The sequence below is a fragment of the Rhinopithecus roxellana genome, chromosome 12 (genome assembly GCF_007565055.1).
Source record: "Rhinopithecus roxellana isolate Shanxi Qingling chromosome 12, ASM756505v1, whole genome shotgun sequence".
NCBI lineage: Eukaryota > Metazoa > Chordata > Mammalia > Primates > Cercopithecidae > Rhinopithecus > Rhinopithecus roxellana.
In genome coordinates, this window is record NC_044560.1 from 130,504,689 (window position 1) to 130,522,751 (window position 18,063).

Below are 18,063 nucleotides of genomic sequence, written 5' to 3' on the forward strand. Positions count from 1 at the left end.
ACCTACTTCCAAAGCACTTTTAGGCACTTACTTCACAGAGTTGCTGAGTGTAAACAACGATGCTTTTAACGTGTTTCTTTTTTTGAAATGGAGTTTCACTCTGTTGCCCAGGCTGGAGTGCAGTGGCCTGATCTCTGCTCACTGCAACTTCCACTCCCAGATTCAATTGATTCTCCTGCCCTCAGCCTCTTGAGTAGCCGGGACTACAGGCGTGCACCACCATACCCAGCTATTTTTTGTATATTTTTTTTAAATTTTGAGACAAGTTTCACTCTTGTTGCCCAGGCTGGGGTGCAACTGCACAATCTCAGCTCAACGCAACCTCCGCCTCCCGGGTTCAAGCAATTCTCCTGCCTCAGCCTCCTAACTGGGATTACAGGCACGCGCCACCATGCCCAACTAATTTTGTATTTTTAGTAGAGACGGGGTTTCTCCATGCTGTTCAGGCTGTTCTCAAGCTCCCAGCCTCAGGTGATCGGCCCGTCTCAGCATCCCAAAGTGCTGGGATTACAAGTGTGAGCCACTGCCTGGCCGATACTTCTAAAACTCTTATGCCTTACATTTGGGGACTGCCAACTGACTGTCCAGCAGCAGAGCTACTCAGAGCCAAGGCTCTCCATGGCATCTTGTCCAGTCTTTCAGCAGTTAGCAGGGTTACACACCAGAGGAAGGCTTAGGGGGGAGTAAGGTGCACAGGTTTACATGTGATTAGGAGCAGAGTTGTGATTTAAACTCAAGTAGTTTGAACTTTAAAACCCAGGCTCAGCCCTTTTCAGGAAATGGGTCAGATCCCAGGAATAATTTGGACAGAGGAATCCTGGGAGATATTGGCCAAACCAGTTTAGTCTTCCCAGCTGGGAGGGACATCTGGTCACAGCAGGCCCTAAGAGGTTCTTTCCTGGCTTGCCCCCCCAGGGGTTGGACAGCTGCCCACTGGGCACCATTTGGATCTGCCAGCCTGACCAGGTGCCCAATCACAGGCGGAGGCCACATCCCACTTGCGTGCAGGACTGCCAAGGTTGCGCAGCCCCGTGTGGCCGCCCTAGGAACTCAACTGATGCACAGGGATCCGCTTCCACCAGCTTCCTACCACTGCCACTCTCAGCGAGCCGGAAGACTGCTCAGATGCAGAGTGAAGGCTCAAGGAACATCCAGCCAGTGCAGGCCCAGGAAACTTAAGTGTGCAGACAGCGCAGGTCAGTTTGCAGTGGAGGCTGCCTGGTGGTCTGTCCTTTTCCACCTTCCAGGGAAGAAAATGAACCCTGGGCCCTCTTGCTTTTACTCCAGCGGAAGCCACCTCTGCAGCCCTGGCCCAGCTGAGGTCACAGCTTACACAGCCATCCTTTCGTTTCTCACTTTCTGAGAACTGCAAAGACAGGATGTGGGGGAGTGAGCCACAAGGGCCCCTGGGCCCTTCCTCCAAACCCAGATGGGAACTGTGTGACCTGGGAAGGCCCTACTGGCTGCCAGGTACACAGCCACCCAATCACCCTGCACCCTCTCACCCAAGGGAAGGAAGGAGGCGCCTCTTCCTCATGCCCCTGAAGAACAATCAAAAGACCCAAACCAGACCAGGCGCAGTGGCTTACACCTGTAATCCCAGCACTTTGGGAGGCTGAGGCAGGAGAATCACTTGGACCCAGAAAGCTGAGATTGCAGTGAGCTGAGATGGTGTCACTGCATTCCAGCCTGGGCAATAGAGCAAGAGACTCAAAAAAGAGACCCAGACCAGGATTACGAATGAGGCAATTTATTAACCCAGCATGGTTTGTTCTAATGCTTCTTGTTGGCAGCTGCCACCTGTGGGAAAAGATGGAAGAATAAAAGTTAGTCAAGGGGGTCTCTGCTGGGGCACTCTGTAACAGCTACCTACTACCCACCAGAAGTGGGCACCCTGATTTGTGGTTTCAAATGCATCTATGTCATCTAATTCTCACTGTGGGTATTTCCCCATTTCACAGACGCGGAAACTGGGTCTCAAGGGAGTGGCTGGGCACAGTGGTTCACACCTTTAATCCCAGCACTCTGGAAGGCTGAGGCAGGTGGATCACCTGAGGTCTAGGGTTCAAGACCAGCCTGACCAATATGCTAAAAATATAAAAACTAGCTGGGTGTGGTGGCGTGTGCCTGTAGTCCCAGCTACTCGGGAAGCTGAGACAGGAGAACTGCTTGAACCCGGGTGGCAGAGGTTGCAGTGAGCTGAGATCATGCCACCAAACTCCAGCCTGGGCGACAGAGCAAGATTCTGTCTCAAAAGAGAAAGGAGTGGCGGAGTGGAGTCCACTGGGAGAGCTTTCTCCTTCCAAGCCACTCCTAACTCCTAGAGAGCTGACACCTCCCATTCTTCTGTGACACCTGACTGACTAAAATACTCCAAGGCTCGTAGCAGGCCTGAGTCAGTGATACAGAATTGAGCTCATGCCAGGCTCTGGGTACTCCTGCTGTACTATAGCTCGCTGACTCCTCACTACCATGCTTGAGGCGGCCAAGGGTAGATTTTGGCCACAGGGAGGCCAAGACAGGAGACTGTGGCAAAGGGGTGTGGCCGCTCTGCCCCAGGGTGTCAGCCAGCCAGGATCTGAATGGAGACCTGGGTTCTGAACCTGCCCCACTATCTCCACGTCTCCCAAGCAGCCCATGTGATGCTCGGTATGCATGAAGACTAAGGGGAAACATGGCAGGTTGACCCAGGAAGGGGGGAGTCATTTGCGGGTACAGCTATGCCCAGTGGCACCTGGGCTGGAGTTCCCTCTGAGTTTCCTTTTTTTCTTTTTTTGAGATGGATTTTCGCTCTTGTTGCCCAGGCTGGGGAGCAATGGCGTGATCTTGGCTCACCGCAACCTCCACCTCCTGGGTTCAAGCGATTCTTGTGCCTCAGCCTCCCAAGTAGCTGGGATTACAGGCGTGTGCCACTATGCCCGGCTAATTTTGTATTTTTATTAGAGACGGGGTTTCTCCATGTTGGTCAGAATGGTCTTGAACTCCTGACCTCAGATAATTCACCTGCCTTGGCCTCCCAAAAGTTCTGGGATTACAGGGGTGAGACACCACAGCAAGCCTGCCTCCAAGTTTCTAAGCAGCACCAGCAGGAAAGTCAGAACTCTCCTTTCTCCTGTCTTTGGGCAGTGCCCTCTGGAGGAGTCTATCTGACAAAGCATGGGCTTTGGAAATGCTTGGGCCGTGACTAAGGGACCCACCCCGCCCCAAACGTAGGCCTCACCTGTCCGGCGATTCTGTCCAGATCTCTCTGTCCCTGAGGTGTCAGTTTGCGGCCCCTGTGGGGAGGGAAGGGTCATGCAGGCCCCCGTGAGCACAGGTCCTGTTTTCAGCCCTCCCCCTCCTGGTTGTGAGCCAGGCTTCTCAAGAAGCCACCTGCCGCCAGCCAAGTCCCAGTGAGGGCCCTAGTCAGGTGCATTCTAACGAGGTGGGGGCAGTAGTGGGAGCCCCCCTGGGAGCCGACGGGGTGTCGTTTGTGCAAGCATTAGATCAAAAGCCCCGAAAAATCAATTGGGAAAAGTTAACGAGCAGGCTAATGAAAGCAGACAGTCGCTAAATTACCTTCCTGGAGCCTGGGCTAGTCAGCCAGAGAGGTCGGGGTGAGGCCCCTTGCTGTTCGCTTTTCTGCAGAATCCCCTGCTGCCAGCCTCTGATAGGAGAGGCCTGAGGGGCTGGGCAGACTATGCAGGACCATTCGTTGGGGAAGTGATGACCGCGCCCCAAGGCTGCTCCATCAATGTAGCCCTCCTCACCCTGCTTACCCATCTTGGTCCTTTTCCACCATTTTCAGCCCCTCCAGGGCTTGGAGGACCCGGCGAGCCACACTCTTAGAGCCTCGGCTGAAGTGGCTGGGCATGACGCCGTTTCTCTGACGTCCCCCATAGATCTTGGTCATGGAGCCAACCCCAGCGCCACCCCGGAGGTACAGGTGCCGCGCTGTGGAAGCTGAGGGTAGTGTGAGAGACAGATCTGAGTTAAGGGTCTTGATCAAGGTCTCAAGTAAACAATTCCTTGTGTATAAACAGCTAATTCTCACTGTTTTATAAGAAGGGAAACTGAAAACACACACTAACACCCAGAAACTGACAGCTCCCTCTCCTCACCCACCCCCCAGCTAGCTCTTCCTTGACAAGCAGCCTTGCACCCTGGGTGGGCACTCCCACCATCTCCAGGACCAACTTCTTTAGTGGTTACTGTCCCAGCAGCACTGCTATTGAATTGAACCTGAGGTTATGTAGGGGTGGAGCCTAGCTGTGACCATCTCCATGGACCCCAGAGAAGCAGGAGTGAAGGGATCTATGGCCACTCTCTGGGCCACCTCAGTCTGGAGAGCTCAGGAGAACAAGGGCAGGGCAGACACTCCATGCAGTGGATACCCCCGGCTTGGAATGTGTACCAGCCCCTCTGCGGACAGAGGGAAGGCTGGCTTGGGCAAGTCCCTGGTCCACCCCAGCCAGCCTCCTTGCCTGCAAAAAAAGCTCTGTAAAATCCAATTGAGACACCAGCCTCCCCAGAAACGCTTGCACGCTTCTATTAACTGGAGCACACATTTGCCAGGCCCCGTGCCAAATGCTTTTCAATCTCTCCACCCCACTTTACCTGAGGGCCAGGAGGTTACTGTGAGGACTCAACGGGTGTGTCAAGTGCTACTCTCTCTCTCCTTTAAAGACGGAAACCAAGGCGCCAGAGGGTACTCACTGGCTCCATGTCCCACAGCTCTGGAGGCACTGCCCTGTCCTGCCACTGTGATGGCACTGGGGCCCACATGCAGGAAGCATCCAGATTTCAGCCATCACATGGTCCTGCCTAGGTCTGGAGCTCAGAGCAGTCTGGTTTGTTCCTGGGACCCAGAGATCAGCAAGTTGGTCTGAGTCTGCTCAAGTGACTTCTGTCCTCTAGTTCTAAAAATCAAGTGGAGGGAATTGGGGGTTCTTCCATAATTGCCAAGTGCCAGGCAGTATTCTGTGTGGGGTGGGCTGCTCCTGCCCAGAACCGGTTCTTGTACACCGCTTGTTCCCAGCCCCCTCCTGCCCTGAGATCAGGTCCAGATATGGCCAGCCCTGCATATCCACAGACTCAACCAAGGGTGGATCAAAAATATTCAGGGGAAAAACACTACAATTAAAAACAATGTAACAATTATTTACATGGCATTAGTGCTTTTTATTTCTTAAATAAAAAAAGGGCCTCATTCTGTCACCCAGGCTGGAGTGTTATGGTGTGATCATAGCTCACTGCAGTCTCAAACTCCTGGGCTTAAGCAATCCTCTTGCCCCAGCCTCCTAAGTAGCTGGGACTACAAGTGTGTGCCATGTCTGGCCTGTATTAATCTATAAGTAATCTACAGATGATTTAAAATATATGGGATCAGGCCGGGCGCAGTGGCTCACGCCTGTAATCCCAGCACTTTGGGAGGCTGAGGCGGGAGAATCACCTGAGGTCAGGAATTCGAGACCAGCCTGGCCAACATGGTGAAACCCCATCTCTACTGAAATTACAAGAAAATTAGCCAGGTGTGGTGGCACAACCCTGTAACCCCAGCTACTTGGGAGGCCGAGGCAGGAGAATCACTTGAACCTGAGAGGCAAAGGTTGCAGTTAGCCAAGATCATGCCACTGCACTCCAGCCTGGGCGACAGAGTGAGACTCTGTCTCAAAAGTAAAACATCTACATAGGATATATGCAAATATTATACATTTTTTTTCTTTTTTGAGACAGGGCATCATTCTGTAACCCAGGCTGGAGTGCAGTGATAATAGCTCACTGCAGTTTTGACCTCCTGAATAGTTGGGAATATAAGCGCCGCCACCATGCGCAGCTAATTTTTGAAGAGACCTGGTTCTGCTATGTTGTTCTGGCTGAACTCCTGGAGTCAAGTGATCTGCCCATCTTGGCCTACCAAAGTGCTGGGATTACAGGTGTGTGTCACTGTGCCAGCCCCGATATCATTTTTTTGAGATGGAGTCTCACTCTGTTGCCCAGGCTGGAGTGCAGTGGTGCCATCTCGGCTCACTGCAAGCTCCGCCTCCTGGGTTCATGCCATTCTCCTGCCTCAGCCTCCAGAGTAGCTGGCGCCTGCCACCATGCCTGGCTAATTTTTTTTTATTTTTGGTAGAGACGGGATTTCACCATGTTAGCCAGGATGGTCTCGATCTCCTGAACTCGTGATCCGCCCACCTCAGCCTCCCAAAGTGCTGGGAATATAGGCGTGAGCCACCGCACCCGGCCTCCAGCCCCAATATTATACCATTCTATATTAACAATGAGCATCTGTGGACTTGGGTATTGGGGTTCATCCTGGAACCAATCCCCAGCTGAGACAATACAACCATGCTCTGCGGGGGGCCCTGCTGCTGTCTCACTACCTCTGGCATCTGCTCACTTTAAAACCCCCACCTCACTCCAGGACCTACTCCCTACGCCACTGCCTGGTAATAAGTGCCCATAACCAGGACCAATAGACAGACTCACTTGGTATAAGCCACCCCCAACAATCTTTCTGCCAGAGAGTGACATCACTGGAAACCTCCACCCTTTCAGACCAGCTCAAATGCCCAGCAGCTGCTGCCATCCCTCTGGGCCCTGTAGTTGGTTGGCTGTGCCCTGGGGCTCTGGGCGGAGAGCTGCTCTCCCATTTGAACTACAGTACCCAGGACTGGGGAAAGCAGGATAGCTTTTCCTGTTTTCTTGCCTTTTTTTTTTTTTGGAGACGGAGTCTTGCTCTGTTGCCCAGGCTGGAGTGCAGTGACATGATCTAGGCTCACTGCAAGTTCCGCCTCCCGGGTTCACATCATTCTCCTGCCTCAGCCTCCTGAGTAGCTGGGACTACAGGCGCCCGCCACCACGCCCGGCTGTTTTTTTTTTTTTTTTTTTTGTAGTTTTAGTAGAGATGGGGTTTCACCATGTTAGCCAGGATGGTCTTAATCTCCTGACCTCACGATCTTCCTGCCTTGGTCTCCCAAAGTGCTGGGATTACAGGCATGAACCACCGCACCTGGCCTGTTACCTTGCTTTTTAAGAGTAAGGCACACACTCCTAAACAAAGAGATGCCCAAAGAAGCTGTGCACCAGACATGGGACACTCACCCTCAGTCTTGTTGGGTTGGGACCAGCATCCAGAGCTGTCAGACAGGGGCTTGCATCCTAACACTGTTCCTCCTCAGGAGGGACACAGGACCCACCCATCCTCCAGGTGGTTTGTGTTGTGGTACTAAAGGAGACACTTTACTTAAAGCTTGAGCACAGTGACTGGCAGAGAACAAGCTCTCATAAAGACTACTAGGTTTTTTTTTTTTTTTTTTTTGAGACAGAGTCTGGCTCTGCCCAGGCTGGAGTGCAGTGGTGCGATCTCAGGCTCACTGCAACCTCCGCCTCCGGGGTTCAAGCAATTCTTCTGTCTCAGCCTTCCGAGTAGCTGGGGCTACAGGCACCTGCCACCACGCCTGGCTAAATTTTGTATTTTTAGCAGAGATGGGCTTTCACCATGTTGTCCAGGAGGGTCTTGATCTCCTGACCTCAAGTGCTCTGCCTGCCTGGGCCTCCCAAAGGCCTATGAGGTTCTTTAATGGAGGATTAAATTTTTCTTAAGGCTGTATAAAACCTTGGTCAGATAGTACAAGCTCCTCCCTTGCTATCCCAGTTCATGCTAATTATTTTTTTCTGACCCACTAGAAGGGAGAGGAAGGGTTATTAACTTCACAAATTGGAAAATGTAAGAGTTGAAATGCTGCGTTCTATTAAAACACTGACCTTTTTCCTCAACCCCTAGAGACCCAGGTTCCAGCACCACCTTTTGAAGTGGAGCTGCACAAATCCAGGCCACCCTAGCTGGAACTCATGAGGGCCAATTGCGAGCAAGGTGCTGTCACAAATGGGTTCTCCTCCAGTTCCTTCACATAAGAGGCCTTCTGCTCCTCTGCAGCGTGCATTCTTGGGATGGCAACCCACTCCTCTTAGGAACCCCTGTCCAGGAATCACCCCCTACCTGGAACTGTAAAGGAGGTCGCCCCTCTCCACTCTACTGTGAGTTCATGGTCAAGGGAGAGCAGCTGTGTTCCTGCTAGACCAAGAGGGAGGGTCCCTCTGGACTTGAGCATGGGGCGACCACCAAGCACAGCTTCTCAGGAGTCATCACAGCTCAGCAAAGTCCAGACCGTGGTCCCATCCCGACCTACTGAGTTGAAGGCAGGGAAGAACTCCTTCCCCAGCACAGTCTATCTGACCCTTCTCTGCTGAACTTGTAAGAAACCACTTTCCTGACCTTGATTCATCTCTTAACTCACTTCTGCGATGCCTCCCAGATCTCATTATTTCTACTATCACAGCACAAGTGGGTGCCCAGCCCCATGCAGGAGCCAGAGATGGACCAGCCTCCAACCTACAAGAAATATTTTCAGGCATCCCAATTCAGTGGCTGCTCTCAGACGCACACCAGGACACCAAATGTCTCCATCTTCAGCAAGTCCTTCAGAGAATTAAGACAGCAAGAGGCTTGTCCAGCCAGATGTGGGAGCTCATGCCTGTAATCCCAACACTTTGGGAGGCTGAGGCAGGCGGATCACAAGGTCAAGAGATCAAGAGCATCCTGGCCAACATGGTGAAACCCCGCCTCTAATAAAAATACAAAAATTAGTTGGGTGTGGTGGCGGGCGCCTGTAGTCCCAGCTACTTAGGAGGCTGAGGCAGGAGAACTGCTTGAACCTGGGAGGCAGAGGTTGCAGTGAGCCGAGACGGCGCCACTGTACTCTAGTCTGGTGACAAAAAAAAAAGGCTGTCCCAGGGCTACACTGCACCACCCCCTTCATAAAGACCCATGGCGGCCATCCCTTGAACGTCCAGTGAGATAAGTCTTTGCAGTTCTTCCTCTACCTTGCCCTGCCCCTACAGCTCTGCTCCTTTCCAGACCACCCTCAGGAGGGCCCCATCTTCTGCCATGGGCCTCTTTACCCCTAAACCCCAGGATTAAGACCTGTCTACCTCACACTCATTCCTACAGGTCTACACAATTTGGCCCTGCTCAGCAGGGCCACAGCTTTAGCACACTTTAGCCTCAAATCTGAGGGAGCCAGACTCTGTGAGTAGAAAAAAAGGGAATATAGCAGGGAACCCAGTTTTGGACAGAGCTGCCCTGCCAAGCCCTCCCAGGGTGACTTGCAGCAAGTCACTTTGTCTGTCTGCACCTCACCTTCCTCTTTGGTAAAACAGATCACTCCCATGACTAGTATAAGCTGACTGCCAAACTGGGTGGAACATGTTAAACTCCAGAATAGAGGCTGGTAAACTTTGCCTGTCATCCCAGTGCTTTGGGAGGCTGAGGCGGGAGGACTACTTGAGCTTGGGAGTTCAACATACTAAGACTCCATCTCTACAAATAAAAAAAAATTAGCTAGGCATGGTGACTGGTAGGCACCTATAGTCCCAGCTACTTAGGAGGGTGGGGCAGGAGGATCACTTGAGCCCAGGAGGCTGCAGTGAGCTATAATTGTGCCACTGCACTCCAACCTGGGTGACAGGGCTAGACCCTGTCCCTGAAAATAAATGATAAAGGGTCAGGTAGGAAATATTTCAGGCTTTGTAGGCTACAGCTTCTGCCACAACTACAATTCTACCCTTGTGTATGTAAATACACGGGGGTGGCTATATCCCAACAAAAATAAACACGATAAGCTTCTGGTCTACCACACAACCATCCTATGCTGCTAGGACAGCTTGGGCAAGTGAGGTGAAAAAGGGGCCTTTGGGGTACTCCAAGTAACAGAGACCAGTAGGCAGGCAGAAGATGCACATCCTGCCTGAAGTTTCCAGGCAGGGCCACTGTGGGCTGCAAGGGACCACACCAACTCTACCATGACCAGCAGATGTAACTATGTTTATTATCCAAGGTCTTAATCCCTCCCCAGGTTAAAAAAAAAAAAAAGTACAAAAGACATACAGTCCTACTTTAGAGGTATTTGATATGTGCAGAATGTGTCTTCATCCCAGCAAATGAGAAAGGCTATGAGATTATTTTTCCTAACCCTAGATCCAAAGCTGCTTTGACCTACTGACCCTTGAGGCACTGCCAAAGCAGGATGGGGGGACAGGTGGAAGGGATATGTCTCTTCCAGGACTTGTCACTGCTGTGCGCCCAGGAAAGTCAGCTTCTCTTCATCAGCCCCATTTTCTGTCTAAAAAGAATGGTGGGTAGGTGATATGCCAGCAACCCTACCCACCTCAGCAAGTTCATCTTTCAGTCCTCAGAGACCGTGGCTGAGTTATGCTGGTCCTCTGTGCCCACTCCATGGCCTGAAAGAGTGGGCTGCATGGCCATTTGAGGCACAAGTGTACCATTAATCTACAAAATGCTTCATATTCTGAAGGGCCAAGCAACCTGTACCAAGGCCAACTCTTCAGGGTCATTGAGGACTCCCAAACCCTGCTTCTCACCTACTCCTGCTTCTAAACCCTGCTTCCACCTATCTGGAGACAAGCCGTGGTCAGGATGGAGCCCCCACTTCATAGAAAGAGGTTTAAGATTGGAGAGGTGGAGGCCCCTCAGTGGAAGTCCGCACTGAAGCTGTCACCTTGACAGCTGTTAACAGCACTACCACCGCCCACCCTGTTGGGTCTTCCTGAGAGTTAAGATTTAGTGAGTACTGAAATGTCAAGACACGTGAGAACTAACACTAGTCAAAGACTAGTGTTATTATAGTAAGATCGAAAAGAGACAGGGCTGGCACGAGGTCGCAGGGTGTCCATAAGGTCAGAAGTCAAGATTAAAAGCGAAGACTGACCTGGCCAGATCTCCAACCATTTAGTTAGAAACAACCTGTTCGAGACATGGAGAAGGCTAACTTGATGATCTGAGCAATAGTAAAGATAACTGACTTTTTCCTGAATAACTGCTATGCAACAGACACGTTCTAAACACTGCTTTAAATTCATTCAATCCTCGCAATACTCTCATACTGGTACAATAATTAGTCCCATTTTGGGGATGAGAAAGTGGAGGCACAGGCAGGTTAACCAACTTGCCAGAGGTCACACAGCCAGATGTAAAAGACAGACCCACACCCAGGGAATCTGACTCCATGTATATAGTAAGAATTAAACCATCTGTAAGCAAAATATGAACACTCATCTGTCTCTGGATTTCCCTGAAGCTCAAAGCCACAGGTCCTCCTCTAACAAAGCTCTTAGAATGTAATAAAAACTTGGAGTCATCAAGTTACTGAATGTCATATCACATAAAGCAAGTGACGACCCAACCAAGGGTTTCTCTCCCTCCTGGGGCAGGAAAGAACAGAAGAGACAGGGAAGTATGGTTTGTGCCAGGGGTCACCCAGCTCCCCACTCTCCAGCCAAAGACCCAAGTTCCTCACCAGCTCGTGTGTAGAACCAGTTCTCATCGTAGGGAGCAAGCTCTTTGTGCTTGGCTAGCTTGACGGTGTCCACCCATTCGGGGACTTTCAGCTTCCCGGACCTAAGACCAAAACAGCGAGAAAAGCACGATTCAGTCATCTCCACAAACTACCCCATATCTCAAAGGCCCTCCCCTCAACACAACTATGGTGTGCCCAGAGTACAGAGAGAGGCTGGAACCGGAACACAAGCCAGGCCTGATACTGAAACGAGCCACGGAGGCCCCAAACAAGCCTCCCCTGCCAGGACCGGCAAACACTGGGGCCCGACGGGCAGGCCAAGGCGATAGCCTCCACCTGCTTTGAACCTCAATCCCCAAACTCACTTTTTGAGGAAGGCTGCCAGAGCTCTGACGAACTCCTGCTGGTTCACGTCTTTTACAGTAACTCCAGGCATCTGCGGGAGAAGGTCAAGCATGTGAACACAAGCCTGGCGGAGACGACTGCCAAGGACCCAGACCCCACCTCACTCCTTTCGCCCCAAGGCATCCTAAACCGGGGTACCCCCGTTACTTCCCACGGCCCCTTCAATGCCGGGCCCCGGCTCCTGCAGGTCTGAAGGAGCTCACCGACGCCCACGGCCTCTCTGGATCGCACTAACAAAGCCCGGCCCCCGCGTGTGAGGGTCCTGCGCGAACCCACTCTCCAGCCCCAGGACTCCGCACGCCCCACGCACCCCGCCGCTGCCCCCCAGGGCCCACGCTCGGTTCCCGGACGGCGCTGACCGGGCATGTCCGGGCCTGCCGCTCGCACGTGGCCGCGGCTCCAGGGGGCGGGACGGGCCCGCGCCGGGCGCCTCCGGACCCTCAGGCACGCGCTCTGAGACTGCGGCGTCCGGCCCTGAAGCCTCGCACCCGGTCCAACTCGGAGCACCAGCTTACCGTGCGGCCTCCGCGCTGCCAGCCAGGGGAAAGGGAGCGACGGGGTTTCCCGGGCGCACAAGTCGGGCGTCGGATCTCGCGAAAGTTCCGAAAGCTCGCGAGAGCGGGGGTGGTGAGAGTAGAAGCTGAGGCTCCGCCTCTCTCAGGGCGAATGTGGATTCGTCCCCGCCTAGAGGGGAGGGTGTGTAGTCAGGGGTGGAGAGGTAAAGGGGAGGGCCAAGGGGTCGGGCGTGGAGGCCTGGGTTTCCTTCCGCCTTTCTTTCTCCAGGAGTGTAATAGAGAGAGGATAGAGAGCTCCTGTTCGGAGCTGGGGGAACTTGGCTTCGTTTGCGTCATTCGTGGCTGGAAGGAACAATGGTGGAGAAGACTATGAAGGCGAAAATACGGGGCAGGTTGGGTGGGCCACAGCTGGCGCCTCCAGCGGAACAACCCCTTTTCCGGGTGGAAGTGGCTGGTCCCTGGACGGAAGTGGGAGTAGTAAGGGCGGAACTGTGACAAGGAACCTAGGGAAAGGGCGAGGAAGAAATGTGGCTTGTCATCTTCCGTCCTTCACCGCCAGGAGTCGCGAGAGCGGGAGAGGGAAGCCCCACCCTTCTCAGGGCGGAAGTTGCTTCAGCACGGCCGAGGCGAGCGAAAGGGGAATGAGGCGCTGGAGGCGGGGAGCAGATAAGGGCGGGACAAAGCGGCAGAGGCGGGACCCTAGCAGAAGTTAGTTCAGCTCTGCCGTCTAGTGTCGGAGTCTGTTCGCTCAGCCCTTAGTCTTACTTTGGCAATTTAGATTTACCTGCCCTGCTGATCTGTGCAGCTTTAGGTGGTCCATTTGCCCTCTGAGGGCTTGTCTCACCATTAAAAAAAAAAAAAAAAAAGAGGGAGATCCCCATTTGCGCATTTCAAGTCGCTGCTCTGGTTCATGGCGCATCACATGCTCTAACATATTTTTTGAGTGCCTGTTCAGTGCCAGGCACAGGTACATTTTTTTTTTTTTTTTTTTTGAGGCGAGTCTCGCTCTGTCGCCCAGACTGGAGTGCAGTGGCGCAATCTCGGCTCACTGCAAGCTCCGCCTCCCGGGTTCACGCCATTCTCCTGCCTCAGCCTCCCGAGTAGCTGGGACTACAGGCGCCCGCCACCTCGCCCGGCTAGTTTTTTGTATTTTTTTTTTTTTTTAGTAGAGACGGGGTTTCACCATGTTAGCCAGGATGGTCTCGATCTCCTGACCTCGTGATCCGCCCGTCTCGGCCTCCCAAAGTGCTGGGTGGGATTACAGGCTTGAGCCGCTGCGCCCGGCCTTTTTTTTTTTTTTTTTAAGACAGAGCCTCACTCTGTGGCCCAGGCTGGAGTGCAGTGGTGCGATCTCCACTCATTGCAAGCTCCGCCTCCCAGGTTCACACCATTCTCCTGCCTCAGCCTCCCTTGTAGCTGGGACTACAGGCACCCACCACCGTGCCCGGCTAATTTTTTTGTATTTTTAGTAGAGACGGGGTTTCACCGTGTTAGCCAGGGTGGTCTCAATCTCCTGACCTCATGATCCGCCCGTCTTGGCCTCCGAAAGTGCTGGGATTATAGGCGTGAGCCACCGCGCCCGGCCCGGGTACATATTATTGGGACATTTATCATGTGGCTGTAGTGCTACATGCATGATCTCATTTAATCCTTACAAGCCCCAACAAATAAATAACATGTAGTCCAATAAAATTATGTTAACTTGTTGCACGAAGGAAACACTGAAATGTGTGTAGCTATTTTCTTATGTTGGAAAGACTTTGAGAATTTAAAACATCAGAGCAAATATTAGAATTTTCCCCCACACTGATACTGTGGCTGCAAAATGTGTTAATTATTAATAAGCCAATACTCATATCTATTAGAAAAATTAAAACCAACCATGCTTTTAGCATAAGATCATATATTTAAATCAGAGTTTTACATTCATGTAGACTATTGTTGAAACCTATCACATACTGTATCTAAAACCTGAGAAAATATTTTCATTATCTCAATTATTTTTCCAGAACCAGCACAAACGTATTTGCATATGTATTCAAAGTGGGTAATATATGCATGTCTAACTGGAAATCTCCATGTACTTGGGTAATTTATATTCACTTTTTATAATTTAATTAATTAATTATTATTTAATTTTTTTTGGAAATGGCGTCTTGCTCTGTCGCCCAGGTCGGAGTGCAATGATGTGATCTTGGTTCACTGCAACCTCCGCCTCCCAGGTTCAAGCGATTCTCTGGTCTCAGGCTCCCAACTAGCTGGGATTACAGGTGCCTGCCACCACACCTGGCTATTTTTTGTATTTTTATAGAGACTGTTTTTCGTCATGTTGGCCAGGCTGGTCTCGAACTCCTGACCTCAGGTGATCCACCTGCGTCGGCCTCCCAAAGTGCTGGGATGACAGGTGTGAGCCACCGTGCCTGGTCCCCACTTTTAATAATTTCTAATGTCAGTTCTGAATCATTTACACATAATTCATTTGAGTCATTTCATTAAATTAAATTAAATTTTTTTTTTTTTTTTTTTTTTTAAAGCTCTCCAGAGGAACTCTGGAGTGCCTGACCAAGGGAAGAGACGGTGAATACAGGATTTTGGGAAGAGTGAAGCTTAGGTAAAATTTATATAAAGCGGAGTTTTGATGGACATAAGGCAAAGCAGGCATGTATTTATGCAATGGAGCTAACATCATGCCTGGGCTAGGAGCAGACCCAGGATTCTGTTCCCTTGGACATTAGAAAGTTTAGATAAATATACAATGTTGTTTCCAAAAACCACTTCTCTGAAGCTCTCACCCGAGTTGGAGATCATGATTGCTTCTCTGTGTCAAAGTGACTTAGACTTTCCAGGTAAGAATGAGATGTCCCATTCTCACTATTGTTATGATTTTAAAGAGCAAAATTCTGGCAGTCTGTGATTTTAGAGAACACAGTTTCTCAGCACTGTGTCCCTGGTGTTAATTTTTGTACGTTAGTTTTTACAGGTTCATAATTTGACAACTCTGTGAGGTGGTTATAGACCAGTCAACTGAGCCTTAGAGTCAAGTCATTTGTCCAGGGTCACATAAGGTTAAAGCCTGAGCTCGAATTTGAAGCCACAACTGAAGATGCTCAAGCTCTTTCAATAAACTTTTTTTTTTTTTTTGAGACAGAGTCTCGCTCTGTCGCCCAGGCTGGAGTGCAGTGGCGTGATCTCAGCTCACTGCAAGCTCTGCCTCCCGGTTTCATGCCATTCTCCTGCCTCAGCCTCCCTAGTAGCTGGCACCACAGGCGCCTGCCACCATGCCCGGTTAATTTTTTGTATTTTTAGTAGAGACGGGGTTTCACCGTGTTAGCCAGGATGGTCTTGATCTCCTGACCTTGTGATCCGCCCACCTTGGCCTCTCAAAGTGCTGGGATTACAGGTGTGAGCCACTGCACCCGGGCTCAATAAACTCTTTAAACACAGTTTTAAAAATGGGTTGAGTACCTATAAACAGTGGGATATCATTCAGCACTGAAAAGAAATGAGCTGGTCGGGAGCAGTGGTTTACGCCTGTAATCCCAGCACTTTGGGAGACTGAGACAGGCGGATTGCCTGAACTTAGGAGTTCTTGAACAGCCTGGGCGACACGAAACCCTGTCTCCATTAAAATACAAAAAATTAGCCAGGTGTGGCGGCTTGTGCCTGCAGTCCCAGCTACTCCAGAGACTGAGGCAGAAGAATCGCTTAAACCCGTGAGGCGGAGGTTGCAGTGAGCTGAGATCACGCCACGGCACTGCAGCCTGGGTGACAGAGTGAGATTCCATTTCAAAAAAAAGAAAAAAAAGAAGCTATTAAGCCATGAAATGATATGGTGGATTTGGGAGGCTGAGGTGGGCAGACCACTTGAGGTCAGGAGTTAGAGACCATCCTGGCCAACATGATGAAATCCCGTCTCTACTAAAAAAATACAAAAACTAGCTGGGTGTGGTGGTGCACGCCTGAAATCCCAGCTACTCAGGAAGATGAAGCACGAGAATTGCTTGAACCTGGGAGGCAGAGGTTGCAGTGAGCCAAGTACACTGTACTCCAGCGCTACTGCACTCCAGAGCAGGACACTGTCTGCCTCCCCCTCCCCACCATCCTGCCAAAAAAAAGATATGGTGGAACCTCAAATGCCTTACTAACTGAAAGAAGCCAATCCAAATGTATGATTCTAAATATATGACATTCTGGAAACAGGCAAAATTGTGATGACAATAAAATGATAAAATGATAATTGGTTGTCGGGTTGGAGGGATGGAGGGATGAATGGGTGTTGTTTAGGGCAATGAAACTATTCTGTATGAAACTGTAATGGTGGATACGTGTCATTACATATATGCCAAAACTTGCAAAACATACAACAAAAGTGAACACTGATGTAAACTGCGGACTTTGGGTGATAATATTGTGTTCCTTGATTGTAGCAAAGGTACCACTCTGGTGTGGAATGTTGATAGAAAGGGAGGCCATCCCTGTGTGTCGACATGGGGAATATGGAAATTCTGTACTTTCCACTAAATTTTGCTATGAACATATATAATATATATATATATATACACACACATAGGTATATGTGTGTGTGTATATGTGTTGTTACATATGTACACACACACGTATGTATGAGACAGTCTTGCTCTGTCACCCAGGCTGGAGTGCGGTGGTATAATCATGGCTCACTGCATCCTCGACCTCCTGGACTCAAGCTATTCTCCCACCTCAGCCTCCTGAGTAGCTGGGACCACAGGTGCACGCCACCATGCCTGGCTAAGTTTTGTATTTTTTGCAGAGAGGGGTTTTGCCACGTTGCCCACGCTGGTCTCGAACTCCTGAGCTCAAGCAATCCTCCCACTTTGGCCTTCCAAAGTTCTGCGATTAGAGGTGTGAGCCACTGCATCTAGTCCCCGTTTTTTTTTTTTTTTTTTTTTTTTTTTTTTTTTTTTTTTGAGACGGAATCTCGCTCTGTCGCCCAGGCTGGAGTGCAGTGGCGTGATCTCGGCTCACTGCAAGCTCCGCCTCCCGGGTTAACGCCATTCTCCTGCCTCAGCCTCCTGAGTAGCTGGGACTACAGGCGCCCGCCACCGCGCCCGGCTACTTTTTTTTTTTGTATTTTTAGTAGAGACGGGGTTTCACCGTGGTCTTGATCTCCTGACCTTGTGATCCGCCCGCCTCGGCCTCCCAAAGTGCTGGGATTACAGGCGTGAGCCACCGTGCCCGGCCTCCTGTTGTTTTTAATAAAGTTTTTTTTTTTTTTTTTTTTGGTTGGGTACGGTGGCTCACAACTCTAATCCTAATATAACAACAAGAAACAAAAATACATACACACAAACAAAACAACTCTAATCCCAGCACTTTGGGAGGCTGAGGCAGGAGGATCGCTTGAGATCAGACATTCAAGACCAGCCTGGGCAACATAGTGAGACACTGTCTCTACAAAAATAAAAATTAGCCTCACATGGAGGTGTATGCCTGTAGTCACAGCTACTCAGGAGGTTGAGGCTGGAGGGTCACTTGAGCCTGGGAGGTTGAGGCTGCAGTGAGCCATGACTGTGGCACTGTACTCCAGCCTGGGTGACAGAGATTGTCTTAGAAAAAATGGTTTGAGGTCAGGCAGTTCATATTTTGATGAGCAGAGGGGCAGCATTGGAGTGTGTTAACACAGGAGGAACAAAACAATTCCTAAGGAATCAGACAGAATGTATTTTACTCAGTCATTTATTCTGAGCTCCCAGGGAGGAACTGCAGGCAGGCCCTCTGCTCTGAGAGTGCTTATTCTCTGAGGGGGA

General features: G+C 50.8%; 1 protein-coding gene across 2 annotated transcripts; it reads right to left on the reverse strand.

Moving 5' to 3' along the window:
- Positions 1-1,734: 1,734 nt before the first annotated feature.
- On the reverse strand, positions 1,735-12,657 carry RPS19 (ribosomal protein S19). Of its 2 annotated transcripts, none has more exons than XM_010380763.2 (6): positions 12,278-12,657; positions 11,723-11,793; positions 11,358-11,458; positions 3,759-3,942; positions 3,221-3,275; positions 1,735-1,800 (listed from the first exon to the last, which is right to left on the reverse strand). In XM_010380763.2, exons 2-6 carry the CDS (start codon positions 11,791-11,793, stop codon positions 1,774-1,776), a joined length of 438 nt encoding a protein of 145 aa, XP_010379065.1. In that variant the 5' UTR covers positions 12,278-12,657; the 3' UTR covers positions 1,735-1,773. The 2 variants fall into 2 exon arrangements, with proteins under 2 accessions (XP_010379065.1, XP_010379066.1); XM_010380764.1 differs by having other exon boundaries at positions 12,122-12,312.
- Between the last annotated feature and the right edge of the window lie 5,406 nt (positions 12,658-18,063).